We start from the raw sequence: 16998 nt of genomic DNA on the forward strand, positions 1-16998 counted from the left end.
CGAGTTCCCTGATTCCTGTGCCTTAGCCTTTAGGCTTGAATAAAGTGCCGTTTCCTGAAACCGTCTGCGTTTGGGTCCTACCTGCCTGCATGCACCCGCAGTTCCTTAACAGTCTGAAATAATGCTTGGTCATTCAGTTCACTTCTTTGTTTTGTTTTTCTGTCCATATTGTTTGAGTTTTCCTGTCAATCGGATATTCACGTGTGTATATATTTAAGTTGGTACTATTTCTTCATAATATTTCCATTTTTTTTTATATTTGATCATATATCAAATATTTCATGCTGAGCAATCATCAACCATTTTGTCAGAGAATGTCATTTTTCTCCTTCCTTAATGAGCAATATTTCACTTGGGTAGAGAAGTCGTATATCTGTGTAATGATTCTTTTCACTCCAGTCAATGCGTGTTTTAATTAAAAAAAGGAAAATTAGGGCTGTAAAAATAGAGCTAATCTTTATGAATTGGGCGTTCTGCACCGCTGCCTTGCTGAGTGGTTGTGACAAAATATACCGGGAGTTCACATTGCGGCTTGTTCAGCACCAATTGGAATCTAAGACATAAGCAAGGAGGCATCGTCTCGACCATGCCTGTCACATTATTGAAGCATGCCGTCTTCTCCAGGAGGCAGGGTTCCTTCTGGTTCTCCTTCTTCTGGAAGAGTGTCAAAGTGTCAAACCTTCATGTACACATACAATCAAAAACAAATATGGAACAAATTCAATGGATGAGCAAAAGATATGTGTGAAATGAATTAGTCAGCAATCTTTGTACAGTAAAACATGAGTAAATGTCAATAAGAGAAAACTCTTCAGTCTCAAGCTCAGACCTTACTGTGAAGCAAGCACACACACACACACGCACACACGCACACGCGCACACCCCTTTCATGATATTACCATAACTTAATAAAACATGGAGCCAATAGGGCCCTCGTGGTTGGATTGCAAATCTCCTGCAATTCATCCGTCCTGAACAATGACACACAATGTCTATATTATCGATGGCCCTAAGTGCTCCGTGCGGCCTCATCTCTTGGCTAACTGCCCGGTCTTGCAGTTAAGCCCCATATACCTCCGGGTGCCGGTTGTCCTTTCAGGCCGGTCGTAGATCACAGGCTGATGTGACCACCCCAGATTGCCTTTACCCAGACGCCCCGCGTCAACCTCCCCAGGTCCCACCACCGTCTGACCTGGACCTCTGAGGATCATCCCAGCTTCATCTGTAATTAAAGGCAGCCAGGGGGAACTCTAGACTGGGAGGTGGAGGGGGAGAGGTGAGCTGGGTGGAGGGGGGTGAGAGGAGAGGAGATTGAGGCGAGGGGGGAAGGGACTACGGGAGGGGAGGAGGGCCGAGTGGGGAACCGAGAGGAGGGGAGGAGAAGAAGAGGGGAGGAGTGGATAGGGGGGAGGGGAGATGGTGAGGAGGGGAGGGAGGAGCAGAGAGCAGAGGGCAGAGGAGCAGACAGGAGAGCACCCGAGAGGAGAGCAGAGCTGAAGGCAGCAAACAGCCATTCATAATTCATCGGGCGCTTGAGTGACACACATACAAACTCAATAAGGGGCTCTTGTTATCTCGCTCCTCCACCAACAGGTGTGCCAGGAGTCATCTGAACAGGTTGCCGTTTTTGCGCTGTGTGTTTATTATTTTTCCTTTTCCCCGCATTGACAGGAGATTAGAATTGATGATTAGTGCGGGCGCGCGTGTGTGGGGCTGCAACTCAAGTGCGGCTGCAGGATAAGTGGACCAGCCAATTTGTTTCACGCGTTCAACTTTGTGCGCGGGGCCGCGTTCCGACGAGCCTAATGCAGGCAATCGCTTGAGCATACAAACAATAAAAAAAAATGGACAAAAAATAATTTTGACTTCCGCTCACTTTATATTCCCCATCCGACCAGCTGTGTGTGTGTCTCATTTACATACACACATAATCTGTTTATGCAGTGTGCCGCATGCTGATGGCTTTCGGGCGTTGTATTGGCGCATGGCCGTCCATACCAACCACCGCCGCCGCCGCCCTGTTCTCCCGGCTTAAGAAGGAGGAAAAAAGGCTTTTCTCCGACGCGGGGCTGGTGGTTTCAGAGGCCCCCCCCCCCCTGCCCTATGCGGCCGCCGGAGCGCTGCGACTCTACGTCCTCCGGCTGCAGAGCGGGTCACTGGTGGGATTAGTGTTATTAAAGGGTCTGCCCGGGCAATCACAGACCCCCGAGACTCACCCCCACCCCCAATCACAGCCATCGCTCTGGCCTCAAACCCAGCTACCTGGGTTTCAGTGATAACAACACCGTTCGTGTGTTTTTTTTGGGGAGACGGTCACGTTTCGATGGCAGCGATAGAGGGTTATGTTACCACTCTATTCATTGTGATTTATTTGTTTCCTCCCCATTGGTTTGGATCGTTTGTTTATTCAACAGGAAGTAAAATAAACATGCAAGCGGCATAGCGCTCGGAGTGAATTAGGGTAAATTAATTAGTTGCCTGTAATTCCTTGCCTGGGTGGCTGGGAGCGTGTTTCGAAGGCAAACTCTTATTAAAACTTTGCCTGGTGAATGATTTCAGCTCATTAGACTGTCAGGAAAACCGTAGAAAACCCTACAAGAAAAACAAATAACGTTGGCGCTCGTCGAAACTTGCTGCTGTGAATTTGAATTTGCGATGCTGATTCCTGTTGCCAGCAAACCGTGGCTCTTTCCCATGAGCATGCCATCCCGGCCTGCACTAATCATTCAATGCATACTGATCTACTGCAATAAGACCCCGCTGATGGCTGAAACATGACGGCACTGAGCATAGCATGCCATTGGAAGAGTCTCCACGGGTGGTCATTTCTTCTCTGCTGTTCTCTTCCCTGTAATCAAGTCCTGATGAAACAACCGCGATAGGTGGCGGGAAATGACATGTCCCCGATCCCCGTGGCAGAGGAAGAGGAACGGGGTGTGATTGGCACAGAGAAGAATGCGTGCCCCTGCTCCATCAAGTGTCGTCGGTGTGATTATTCCACCGAGGGTAATTACCAACCCCCCCCCCCCCTTCCTGATTGGGGACCTCTCGATCCCAACCCTGTGTCACTGATTGGACCAGGACCTTGGGAAAGACACTGGGTTTTGATTGGCGGCGTCTGTCGGCCCTTTGGGGGTCGTTGATATGAAACGCTGGCGCGGACGTGTGGACTGATTCGACCACCACCCAAGTTTGACGCACGCATGGATCATGTCACTCCCCGTGATTGACAGGTGCCTGTGGCTCGTATGTTTAGACGTGGCACCACCCCAGGACGACAGCGTGGGGGTGTGTGGGAATTTAGTGTGTGTGTGTGTGTGGGTGTGGGTGTGCATTACCTCCGCTCTCCTGGGAGATGGAAGCCCAGCCAGCCGTGTGTAATTATCAGAGCATAAAGAAAGATCAAGCTCTCTTGCTCTCTAGCCTTCTCTCTCTCTCGCTCTCTCTTATGCCTTCTCTCTCTCTTGCCTGCTCCCGCTTTCTCTATCTATCGCAATCTCTCTTTCTCTCTCCTGCTCTGAATCTATATCTATCTCTCTCTCTCTTGCCATCTCTCTCAATGCTCTCTCTCTCTCTCTCTCCCCCCCTCCTGTGTCAGAAGCCTACGGGTCCATGGGAAAGATATATATACAGAGCGCCCCAGAGCATCACATCACAGAGCACTCCTCTTTGCTTCTATTTCCTTCTCTTTTTTTCTATCGTTAGTCTACAAAAACAAGCCTGTCATTCCCTCTGCATTGTCTTGTCGCTCGAGAGGAAAAGATGTAGATTTAGCACATGATTTACTGCTCTACATCACAGCGCTTCAATCTCTACACCATTACACCACATGAATCAAACTGACTTTTTATTAAAACCCCCCTTTACATTTCCATCTGTTTTTTCCTTTTCATGTTTCAATCGATCGACTAACCTTGGGATACATCCTTGCATACTACTCTCTCATGACTAGAGCCACATATTTAGTCAGGAAGAGTTTGTTTGTTTGCGTGTATGTGTCCTTGTGGCAGTGCGGATTTGTGGGGTGTTTCTGTCTGTGTTTCTGTCTGTGTTTCTGTCTGTGTGTATGAGTCTGTGTGTCAGTGATTTGGGGGGGGGGGGGGGGGGTGCTAGTCGTATGAGAGCATTCCAGGATTGAGCCACATGGTATATGCAGTAATCACGAGGTCATCAGCAGTTGAGCGTTTGCTCTGGTCTGGGCGTCCCCAGTTCCTGGAGGTTTTTCTGGTCTGGCCGTACCCAGTGGCACCACCACTAGCTCCAGTAGCATCGTGTGGGACGATAAGAGAGAGAGAGAGGGAGAGTGAGGGACAGAGAGAGAGAAAGAGCGTGGAAGATGGATGGACTATAGTGAAGGGAGACTGGGAGAGCGATCGTGTTATGACTGATTCTTGTCTGGGTGGGGGGGCGGCGGGGGGTAAACTTGTAACCTGGAATAGGGTGGGTGCTGTCTTGCAGTCTCCGCATTACAACTCCCACCCCTTTTCGAAACGCTCAGCTGAAGCCAGTTGTAATAAAGCTCAAGAACTCCCACTGAATCGCTTCCACATGTGATTAATAGACACTTTGTAGTGTAATAGGTGGTGGTAAAAGGAAAAATACATTATATACATATGCTCCCATTCTCACTCGACCCTACAACCCACGGAGCCGTTTTTCCATTCTGACCATCTGACTTGGGTTTTATTCCTTGGTGTCCGTTTCAACCGCACCGCAAACGGAGGAGCGTGCCTCTCCACGGCCCATCCCTGGGTGACAGATAGCCAGCTTCTCGACCCAGAGAGAGCCAATCCACGACCTTGCTAGGGCCTCTGCATACACTGGGAAGGGGAGGTTGTGTTTGTGTGTGTGTGTGTGTGTGTGTGTGTGTGTGTGTGTGTGTGTGTGGGAGGGGGGGAAGAGGGGGGTGCGATGACACAGAAGCCATTCTCTGCTTCAAAGGGTTTCAAAATTGAGGTCTTGAGGGTTTTAACCTTCAAGAACGTCGACAAAAGGACTCGTAAATTTTGCGCCGCGCGAAAAGAAAGCGAGTGAAGAAGGAAAAAAAGACGTCGAACAAATTCCTTCTTTTGGTGGAGAAAGAAAGGAGAGACAGAAGAAGAAGAAGAAGAAGGAGGCTATTACCATGGCAAGAAGGCCTTTGTGCGCAGCCAGAAAAAGAGATCGTCTGTTGGGCTGGAGGAAGCTGCTCACCCCTGTGGCTGTGACGGACTGAGACTTCCCTCTCTCTGTCTCTCTTTCAAGCTTCCTAGTTCCCTGTCTGTCGCTGCTGGTGGCTATATATACACTTTGAATTGAGTTACAGCTAAGATTGCTCAACAAAATACAGAAACCAATAGATTGCTCTACTTAACCGTTAACTGCAAAAAAGTATAGCCTTGCTTACAAGTCATTCAATCTGAAGAGTCTCGTCAAGTTAAAAGGCTGTTAGAACATTTTATTTGCCATTACTTTATCTTGTATCCATGAGATCGGTTGCATAGATCAGGTTATCATATTTAAATGACCATTATGCATGAAGGGTGGGTTTCAGACGATCATTTCCATACTTTTCAGAAATGTAAATTCCACTGAGTCTAAAATGGGTTCTCCCATCCATTACAATAATGGGATGGGAATATAGACTCTACTTGGCTTTATGGATGGATATTTTTTTTTACAGTACATGCACACCGTACACACACTACAAAGTTCACCTGGCATTGAGCTCCCTGTCTCCTTGTTCCATCTGTCACTCTCTTTCCCCCATAATCCCCGGCGAATCCAGCAGGTCTAATGACATGCCACGTCCCCAGGACGATAAAGAGGGTTGTAGCCCAGCCAGGCTGCATTCAAATCCCCCCTGCACACAGGTGTCACTGCGTTGGCACTCCTATGGAAGGCACAGGGGAAGGTCAAATAGAGTTGTAGTGATGCAACACATAGCCAACGAGGTTCCAGACAGGACACATTGTTGTCTGTGTGCTGTGTAGTGTTACTAAAGATGGATGATACATGCATTATCGATACAATGTACCCATTGATTCTTCAATGTCTGGACGGTCCAAACAATGTGTGGAATTGGTACTGGTATACGCGCCAACACGATTAATAAAATGATAAATTCAAAGTGGCCAAAAAATTATAAATATCCAAATCTAATCTAAACCTTTGTATTGTGCACTCGACACACAGTTTAGGAGCGGTTTCACCTGATGGCGGAGCTCTCCACTAGCTGAATGTCATAAGGGCCAAGCCCAATCACTCCCCCGCCGGAGCTGGGATGGTGATTGTATCAAACTGACCCTAACAAGCTGTCAGCTTGGATCTGATAAAGCATGCATCAGCAGCACAGCTCCCTGGCATCTGTTTGGACAGAGCCGACAGGTCTTGCAACTCAAGCAGTGCTACTTCCTCTGTTGTTTGTGTTTGTTTGTGTGTGTGTGTGTGTGTGTGTGTGTGTGTGTGTGTGTGTGTGTGTGTGTGTGTGTGTGTGTGTGTGTGTGTTTGTGTGTCATTGTGTGTGTGTGTGGATGTGTGTGTGTGTTTGCGTGTGCGTGTGTGTGCCTGCACGTTTGTGTGTGTGTATGTGTGCGCGTGTGTGCATGTTTGTGTGTATGTGTACGTGTTCGGCATGCGTCCACGTACACGTTTGATTCGTCGGGCTATATTCCAAATATCATTATTTACTAATGATGGCATCCTGTGATGCCAGACTATGAACACATTCGATGTGATTTCTGTGCCCAGAAATAGCGGTTTGACCTCCGTGCATCTGGAATCACTGGTGCCTGCAGGACAGAGCCCCATCTAAGCATATTCCTCGTTTTAAATAGTCTCCTCACCCTGTCATGCACTCCCCCCTTTGCTCTCAGGGGATTATTCAATGTAAAACCTGACTGTTTAACAAGCATTGGGAACATTTCATCAGCCGCGGTAAAGACATCGGGTAAGGACGACATAAGTAATCTGGGGATGTTTTGTTCCACAATATCTGATATTCAACAACGAATGAAATGGGTATCATAAAAGGGTATTTATTTGTTATTATGTCATTACGCTATTTCGTCTTGATCGTTTCGTGAATGTTTATTTGTACAACAAACATTCACATAATCGCCTTGTCAAAGCCTTCAGAAAAACTTAATTATACACATTGCCATCATTCTGGTTCATTTAGCGTATGTGCCAACGATAATGCAGTACCCCTGTTGCAACATAGGGAGCGCTGGTGTGCGATAAGAAATGAACTCGTGGAAATGCCGAATGACTGAGCGTCGCTAGTGTTTATCTGAGCCAGACAGAGAGAGCGAGAGAGAGAAATCACACCATACGAGAGGGGAATGTGGAACAAATCACCAATACTGGTGGCCCTGTGGAAGTGAGACGGATTTGGCGGACCGTTCTCTCGTCACCATTTCGCTTTCGTCTTTTTGAAACCCACTTTGGTTAAAGTGGTGTATGGCGGTGGCCGTGCGCCCCGGGGCTCAGTGACAAGTTGTAAAAAAAGAAAGAAGAGGAATTCCATCACTATTTTTAAAACAGTGCACTTGAATTTGGGGGCGTGGATGTTGGAGGAGCTGCTGCTGTGGACTGGAAGCGCTGAACGTGTGGTTGGCCAGGGCTGTGGGGGTCTGATGTGCCGGCGTGGAGAACCAGTCTGAAGGCAAAGAGCCGGCTGGACGTGAACCTGCGATCGTTTTTGATTTACGATCATGTTTTTTGTCTTCCATTGAGCGCGGTGCAGGTTACGATTACAGATTTGGATACACAACGGCATGGATGTAAACTATGCACACGACTCGACGTTTTCCGTGCGTAAAAGGGAAAATGTAGGCTAGTTTAAGTGGAAAGGCAACACCAGGTAGGATGGTCATATGCAAGGCAATCTTTAAAATGTTGACTTGTCAATGTTTGTTGCTTTAACTGGCATGGCGTTGAAAGACAACGTGGACACGTAACCCTGATGTCCGAGTGACATCTGGATTCTAAAGCCGCCCTGTGTGACACTAGATCCGAATCCTTGGTGATCCTGACAGGTGTCACACTCCACACGGACCGTGGAACTGATTGTTCACACACGTTTCGTTGGACAACGGTAACTAGCGGTGTTTCATGATGGGTAATCCGAATTAATCCATTGCCCAGACGGGACATTCACCCAAATATTTGGAAGTGCTCACGATCGGTGAACAAACCAAACACCTTTTATAATGCGTTTGAAAGACCGAATTGGGAAAGTGATCTGATCCCTAAAAACCTCCGCGTGTACCGAGAAGATCCAACATGACCCACAGCGGACCCGTCATCGTCTACGAGTGGTTGAAGACCCTCCAGCTTGCCCAGTACGTGGAGTCTTTTGTTGACAATGGCTACGACGACCTGGAAGTTTGCAAACAGATCGGGGACCCCGACCTCGACGCCATCGGCGTGTACATCCCGCACCACCGGCAGAGGATTCACGACGCAGTCAAACGACTGAAGGATGAAGATAAAGAGACTGCCAGTGGACTGTACTTCACGTTGGAGCCCATGGCTCCCGCCTCCGAGGTGTACACCGGCCACCTCGTGGACCAATATGACTCTAAACTACGGAGCTCAAAGTCCTGGACCGAGCCCAACAGTGACCGCGTCGGGCGCAACGGCGGCTACGTGGGCGCGCAGAGGAACCTGACGCTTGGCAATAGGAGGGAACTGGTGATGTTCCCAAAGCTGAAGTTGAAAATCATGATCCGGGATAAACTTATACGAGATGGCGTCAACCTCGCCAGGCCACCCTACTCAAATAAGGTACGCCCATTCTGCTCTTTACTGACAGGTTGTTCATGGCCATGTGCTCATACATAGGATGTTGTGGTGGCTGTCACTTGGCCATAATAACAATCGATTCCGCCGTCCATGACATGAGACTATACCGTGTTAACATTGCAGTTTGCCTGAGTGGGAAGCTGAACCGTGCACACGTGAGACCTGAAGGTTGCACACGCCCTATAAAGCACATAGCATGCTAAAGAGGAGCGATGGCTCACTGTATGGAGAATGATTGGACTGGAGGTACTGCTGATCAACGAGCAGGAGAGGGAGGAGGTGGAGGAGGGGAGACACCCGAAAACCAGTCTTGTATTCCTAAAATGAATATGCATAATATCGATAGTCTGACCTACCCTCACACAGACACACACACACACGAAGCATTCACGGTGTGGGTGGACCACGCAGGCCCATGAGCATTGCATCTTTTAGGGTGTCCTCGCTGATGAATGGCCCCCAGGCGATTGGTTGTGATTGGTCCTGTGAAGTAGCAGGGCCCAGATGGGTTGGCCCGGTGCTGCCCTGGACGGAGCCAAGCTGAGAGTGGCCTCTTGTCGGAGCAGGCCTGATAGCAGGCAGCCCATCTCCTTGTCAAAGTGTCTGCGGATGCCCCGGCCAATTTGGAAAAAGGCCCCACCACGCTGAATGACTGATGTGTTCGCCCCCCCCTGTGTGTGTGTGTGTGTGTGTGTGTGTGTGTGTGTGTGTGTGTGTGTGTGTGTGTGTGTGTGTGTGTGTTCACACACGCTGGTGTAACTGCTATCAGTCCGCCTCAGAACCAATTAAGCCCTGTCATGCAAGTCGAAACTTCAGTTGGCGGCCACTTACAAACTTCCTTTTTAGATGCCCATCTCATAACCTCCCCACTTCTGTTGGTTCATTAAAAAATAATTTGTGGTTTCTGTAGAATAGATGATCAAGTTTGTGACCAAAATAACGTTTGGGATGACATCATCCTTTTGAAGGCTAGATTTATTTGTCGGAAAGAAGCCTTCAGACATGAGTGCGTGTGTGTGCACACGTGCACATTGTTGCCACCCTGTAGTTCTGATTTAGCTGCAGCCCAGTGCATCCCTCAGCAGGAGGAGTGAGTGGAGTGAGAGAGCTCTGGAGAACCAGCACTGACCAGCAGACCTCTGATTGGTCGGCGGGCTGAGCTCGGCCGTCGCTGCCCTTGAGATGGAATGTCAGCCCCCCCCCCCCCCAACCAAACAGAAAAAAGGAGGGATGGCGATATATGCGATATATATGCTGACAACAATAGATAAGGGAGGGATTTTGACGGTGCAACGGTGCTAACCAAAGAAGCGCTATCTGGCGGCAGTGACCCCGCCCCCACCCCCACCCCCCCCGTCCCCCGTCCCCCGTCCCCCGTCCGGTCCACTTAGTGGGATGTGTGGGGGGTAATCTCAGATCCAGCAGTCCTACTATTTTATAGCAGAACTTCTGGGGGCAGATGGTTCAGAGCCTGGACCTAAACCCAAACACTGAAGGGACAGAGTTCTGCAGAGGTAAGCCTTTGTTCCTGAGTTCGTTTAACTAAGAGAAACTGAGTAGACCAAGCTTTCAGAATGGGATATTATTCGTACAGTGATCAGTCTGCACACGGTGATGATTTGAAACCTTGACACACTTTTTACTGTTTACTAGCTCTTAGAGCCTGGCTGAGTAGCTGCTGACAACAAATTATGCTCGTGCTCTCTCCTTCTGAAGTAAACAAACAATGCTATCTGCTACAAAATGCTCATCGAGATGAGATAAGGCGCCATGGTGGTGGAGATAGTGACCAACTTCATCACTGCTGTTTGAAATTCTCAAGGCTTAACTTGGCGGCCATCGATAAAAATCGACAAAAAGAAAAAGATAAAATATGCAAATTAACAAGATCCGTCCACTCCCCTTCAGTGTTTGATGCTGAGCTCAAAAGTTATATCTGATCGTGTTTTGGTACGCTTTGGGCAGAAAGGCAGCCTGACTCATCCACTGGCTAACTTAAGGTCATACTTACTCATTCCAAAGCCAGAGACAAGGTCGCTGAGTTCCCTCTGTGTAGTAGCCGACGGCTTTCATAAAGTAGTGGTCCAAGTTTTGGGATATAAATAAAACGACACAGAATCACTGTGTGTGTGTGTGTGTGTGTGTGTGTGTGTGTGTGTGTGTGTGTGTGTGTGTGTGTGTGTGTGTGTGTGTGTGTGTGTGTGTGTGTGTGTGTGTGTGTGTGTGTGTGTGTGTGTGTGTGTGCGCGTCAACCGTGTGCCATTTAAAGGGCCGTACATCAAATGGTAAACTCGTAAATTCCATGAAAGCTATAAACGTGTGTTATTGTATAGATGAAGTCAGAGGGAGAGCCACCCTGGTTCCTCGGGACCTCGGCTGGGACCCGCGTGACCCTGGCCGACGCTGGTCCGACGGGTGCCCCCGACACCCTACTGTCTGCCACGAGTGTGGCAAACAGCTGACACGGACAGTCATAACAGCGCCTCATTGTTAGCGCTGCGTGTCAGGAGGAAGTCGGGGGCTAAACACAGTGCGTTGGGGGGGTCGGGGCGGGGGGAGTCGTCCATTGTTTTTGTCCCGCGGGCCCCCACGGAGCCACACGTCCTTTCACTGGAGGATGGCTCTGTTGTGTGTGTGTGTGTGTGTGTGTGTCCTCCCTTGCTTCCGGCTATTGAAAGTGGGGGTGGGGGGGGGGACTCGGTGCAAGCGAGGGTCCGGCATTGTGCCGACTGGGTGGCGGTGATGGGACCTGGGTGTCGTGCGGCGACAGGGAAGAGCTATGAATACACTCACAGAATAGTGACGGAAGTTAGTGTTTTTGGGAGGGGGCGAAGGATGAAAAAGAAGAGAGATGACCATCCTGGGATGTCCAAGGGACAAAAGCTAGGTGTGTGTGTGTGTGTGTGTGTGTGTGTGTGTGTGTGTGTGTGTGTGTGTGTGTGTGTGTGTGTGTGTGTGTGTGTGTGTGTGTGTGTGTGTGTGTGTGTGTGTGTGTGTGTGTGCGCAGACACTGGAAGCTTCGGATTCTTCTGGGGGGGGGGGGGGGGGGGGGAGTTCATCATCTTTACATGCCAGATATTCACCTCGCTTCCCTTCGCAGTCATCTTAATCGTGATTCATTTCCCAGAGACCTCAGCTTTCAGGAAATTAGCTTTTTTCACCCCCCCCCCCCCCTTTATTGTTAAAGACATCCTCATGTTATGCCTATGGTGAAGAACCTGAGATTTACGGCCCCCCCCCTGGGCTTGATGGGAAGACCTGCCAACTCGTCTTCTGTCCGTGTGTGTGTGACCAATTGCTCATTTTGCAGTGTTCTTCATTTAGAAACTAAGGAAACTAGTACGGCACTATAGCAGCAATTAAACCGCATTGATCCTCTTTAGCGCATGCTAGAATTCAACCTCGCTTGGCAACAACGGGACAATGACCTACTGAAGGCTTGATGCAATACTTAATATTTCTTGCTGATAGCGAAAACAACTTCATTTCATTTACAATGTGTTGCCCAAAGCACTGCGTGAATCGGGCATATATTTAGTGCAAATTAATTACCAATCTAATTATCCTGATATGAAACCATTTGAAAGACATAGCCTTGTCGGCAGATAGCGTGGTTCAATACTCTCGGCCTCGTCCAGATCCTGTGCGATATAGAGCTTGGCTCTGTGCCACCGGGAGGAAGTTGAACCCCTCTCGCGCACACTCGAGAGTTTTCCACGGGTTTCCACAGAAAGCCTCTTGTTTGCTTAGCTCTTATTAAGGGCTCTGTCGAAAGGCATGCGCGAGCACTCGTAAAGGAGGGGGGGAAGTCATAAAGTACGGGGTTATTGTCCCGGCTTATGGTTATTGTCCTTCGAGAGTAGCAGAAAGTCTATTAAGGAAAGTGAAGTCGCGGTTTACATACAGGATGTAAAGTGTAGGAACGGGGGGGGGGGGGGGGGGGGTACTATGAAGGAGATGAGATCTAGCCATCATGTGAATACAAACCATGAGAGATTCTTCCGGCCCCACAAAAAGAGAGAGGGGGAGAGAGAGAGAGAGCGGGTGAGGGAGATCTCTTACTGCGATTTGAAATGTTTTAATACACATCGTGAGATTATGAAGTGATGCACTATGTTTCAATAACTTTTTTTAATCCAAAAACAGTGTGTGGGAACTTTACTAGTGGCGGTGAAGCAAGCTAGACCCAGGCCTGCTTTCCCACTCTGTGTACGAGGGTGTGTCAGCATATCTCCCCCGGTCTCTCACACACACACACGCACACACACACACACGCGCACATGCACACGCACCCGTTCACGCACAGACATGACCAAGCTTCTTCTCCAGGGGGGAAAAAATTGTTAAATGTGGGAAGGAAGCAGTTAGTGCTGTGTTTGCAGCTGGCCTTCTCATTTTGCATGGAAGAGATCTCCCTCTCTCTCTCTCTCTCGCTCCATCTTTCTCTTTCGCTCTTTCCCTCTCTCTTCCATGTGGCTGCTTCTGTTGATCTGCTGGATTTTATTTTTATTTAGTTCAACTGAGTTTACATCGAACACAGAGATCTTTTAAGGTATCATACCCAAAGTCCTATTTGTTTCAGCTAGGAAATAGACGCCGCAAAAACACGATATCATTTGAATGTACTCAAAGACTATCGATTACGATGTATGCAAAGGGTATGCTCATCCTTGTGACATTCAGTTTCTTCGAAAGACACAATTGTACTGAATCACAGCAGTGTCACCACCACAGAAGCGACACTCCTCGCCTTCTGAGGGGAACTTAAACAACATATGTGGGCCTTGCGCGTATCACTTACGGCTAAGCGGTCACGGCAACAGCTTGAAATAAAACAGGCTATAAGAGTGTCCGCATGCCACTTCCATTTTCCATAGGGTGGCAGACAGAAGCGTTTCTGATGACACATTCACCATGGATCAGTGCTATTCTCGTCCCAGAGATACACCGGCACCCCCGACATTGGGGAGGCTCTCGTACATGAGAACATACCAGAGCATCTGCATCCGGAATGGATGCATGGATTATGTATGTCCCGCTGATTATCAATATCCAATGTCTAACATGTGTTGGCATCAGGAATGAATAATCGCTGTTTTCAATTCCCCACACGTATGCGTTTTTGCATACGAGTGTCTGTTTGGTTGTGTTTGCTGTCATTTTTGTTAAGCAACACGCTTAAGAAACTAAGCTAATTAAGTTAGCAAACAACAAATCAACATCTGAGACGTTTGTCCCGGTGTGCTCCGACGCAAAGCAGCGACAAGCCATTATTAGAGGGATTCAACGTTTCACAAATGAAACACTGAGACCGATACGAGAACACTATACACTGTACACTATAAACCGAACGATCGGAGAACACTACCCTGAACATCACAGATGACGCGAGCCATGTATCTCGGTTCATCCGGGTGACGAAATCAGCCCCAGTAGAACGACACACCTGTGCAGTGTGTTGTACAGGGAAGCGGTACCCCTACCTCCGCTCTTGCTTATTTCATTCCATTTCATTTGGCTTCCTTATCCCCCCCCCCCCCCATGCTCCCCGCATCGAGCGGAGAGTGTCCCCCCCGGACCCTCCTGTTCCGCGGTTCACCGCTCCAGAGGTCTGGCACCTCACACCGCGCCGGTGAGCACCCTATAGATTTTCATTCACTCGTCGTAAACATATTTGTTTTCGCACATATTTCTTCGCCGTCTCTGGCAACACCGTGGCCCCCCCTCCTCCCCTCGCTGTCAACGGCAATAAACATCCAGGGTTCATCCAATAAGGCTGTTTATTAGGCCAGAAAGCAAAGAAGACTGAGAGAAATCCCACTTGGACAGTGTCTTGGGCGTCTCTTCTGCAGCAGCTATATTGGAGGTAGGTAGATTTACAGGGAGGGGGACGACTCTGTGGTTCTCTCTGGGGGAACTGTGTTGAACTGGAAGCTCCCCTCCCCGCCCCGCCCCTCTTAGAATAAAGAGATAATGAGTCAGGGGAACAGGCTTGAGGATCTGACCATGTAAGGATGTATGAAAGTGTATAAGTGAGTTACAATCAATCACTCGCTCGCAAGCTCACACACAGATTCAAACCTACACACACACACACACTCAAACATGCACATGCATTTGGGCACATGCACACACTCACTCAGTCACTCACTTACTTACTTTCTGACTCACTCACTCACTCACTCACTTACTCACTCACTCACTCACTCACTCACTCACTCAGTCAGTCAAACCCGCACCCACACTCTCAAACATGCAGACACACGTAAAGACACATGCACCCATACGGGCATACACAGTCAGGCACATGCATAGTTTTCCCCGAAATGGATCCGACTTCCGAATGTGAGACAATGTGTCACCATGTGTTCTCTGTGCACTTGGTCTAATGGTCTACTCGACGCAAGCATTATATATAATGACACCGTGTGGACAGAAGCCGCACTATCCTGTCCAAGCACACTGACCTGATCTAAAACAACACACACACACACACACACACACACACACACACACACACACACACACATCGAAGCCATAGTTACTATGGAGACAAATGATTGTGGCTGTGTCTGTGTTTAAGACATTCCTATAGGAACCGGCAACCCACCATGCTTTGAGCTGGAGATATATAGAGAGATTATTTCAAAATGCCAGACATCCTTCAGGAAAGTTAGGTCTCCTGAGACGTCTGCCTCACCTCACGGCTCAGCTGTCTAGCTAAGCTCCTGTAAGGTGCTATTTCTGGCAACTATAATGCAGGGCACGCATGTGAAGCCAGGGACCTGACGTTTACGGGTCTCAATGAACCTGGGGGTGCAGAAGGATTGTCAGCCATGTGAGTTTGCAAAAAAACAAGACATGTGCACGGCGGATGCGGCATGGGGGGTTGGGGGGGGGGCGAGGGAGGGTGCACAGAGTGTGCGATGGTCGCCAGTGCTGCACCTTGCTTAGCTAAGCAGCGTCTCCTGAAGACATGACCCAGCACATTCCTGTACGTAGGTGTGTGTGAGTGTGTGTGTTTCTCTTTTTACGAGGCCCGCTCTACAGGTTGCTCTCTGTGTTAAACGGATGAAATAACCCCCCCTTCCTGCCACGCGCTACGAGGACACGGTTAGAAATGAGCGACGAGGGGCTGCTACCAGCAGAGCGCCCGGGCCGACACAAACTACATTAATCACACAGGAAACCGGGAGAAAAATGGAAACGCAGAACACACACACACACACACACACACACACACACACACACACACACACACACACTGGAGGGGGGGGGGGTGGCTTGTAAGTGCGCTTTCCCCGTAGGAGCGCTTCACAGGGAGCTAGCCCCGCTCACCCTGAACGGCAGCGCAGTCGTAATTGCTGCCTTGCAGACATCTTCCGCCCCGACATGTCGCTACACTCTGTCTCCTGCCATTAAAACCGTTCAGGCTAGCTCCTATCTCCCCCCTCACTCCACCCCAATACCGCGATCGACCCTTTCAAGTTTTTTTATCTATTTTCTGACGCAACGGTAGCGCCTCAAATGAGCAATGCACGATGCTGGGGGGGGGGCGAAGGCAACAACCTGAGCAGCACGTAGTTAATTACCCCGTCTGGCCGGTCTTTTCATTGACGACGAAACAACGCAGTGTGAGCAAGTCTAAACCCCCGCCCATCAACCAATCAACCAAACCACTCCCCCCTTCCCTGTGTCAGAGAGGAGAGAGAGAGAGGAGGAGAGAGAGAGAGAGAGAGAGAGAGAGAGAGAGAGAGAGAGAGAGAGAGAGAGAGAGAGAGGAGAGAGAGAGAGAGAGAGAGAGAGAGAGAGAGAGAGAGAGAGAGAGAGAGAGGAGAGAGAGAGAGAGAGAGAGAGAGAGTATGAGGGGCAGGAAGAGAGAGAGAGAGAGAGAGAGAGAGAGAGAGATAAGGAGAGATAAGGAGAGATAAGGAGAGAGAGAGGAGAGAGAGAGAGAGAGAGAGAGAGAGAGAGAGAGTATGAGGGGCAGGAAGAGAGAGAGAGAGAGAGAGAGAGAGAGAGAGATAAGGAGAGATAAGGAGAGATAAGGAGAGAGAGAGAGAGAGAGAGAGAGAGAGAGAGAGAGAGAGAGAGAGAGAGACTGTGATCGTGATCATGGAGACTGCATCCGTAGCCTGCGCTGCTGTTTGTAGTGGCCTGCGCCCTGGCAGGGAGGCTGCCGTACTAACGGCCCCACCGGGCAGCTGTCTG

The 16998-nt window shown here is 49.2% G+C and overlaps 1 protein-coding gene across 5 annotated transcripts in view; it reads left to right on the forward strand.

Moving 5' to 3' along the window:
* Positions 1–7278: 7278 nt before the first annotated feature.
* Positions 7279–16998, forward strand: part of sash1a (SAM and SH3 domain containing 1a) — a 159661-nt gene continuing 149941 nt past the window's right edge. For all 5 annotated transcript variants that reach the window (XM_060041525.1, XM_060041526.1, XM_060041527.1 and 2 more), the window contains exon 1: positions 7279–8769. In XM_060041525.1, coding sequence (XP_059897508.1) covers positions 8266–8769 — 504 coding nt within the window. In that variant the 5' untranslated portion in view covers positions 7279–8265. The remainder of the gene's footprint in view (positions 8770–16998) is intronic.

This window comes from Gadus macrocephalus, chromosome 21 (assembly GCF_031168955.1).
Source record: "Gadus macrocephalus chromosome 21, ASM3116895v1".
NCBI lineage: Eukaryota > Metazoa > Chordata > Actinopteri > Gadiformes > Gadidae > Gadus > Gadus macrocephalus.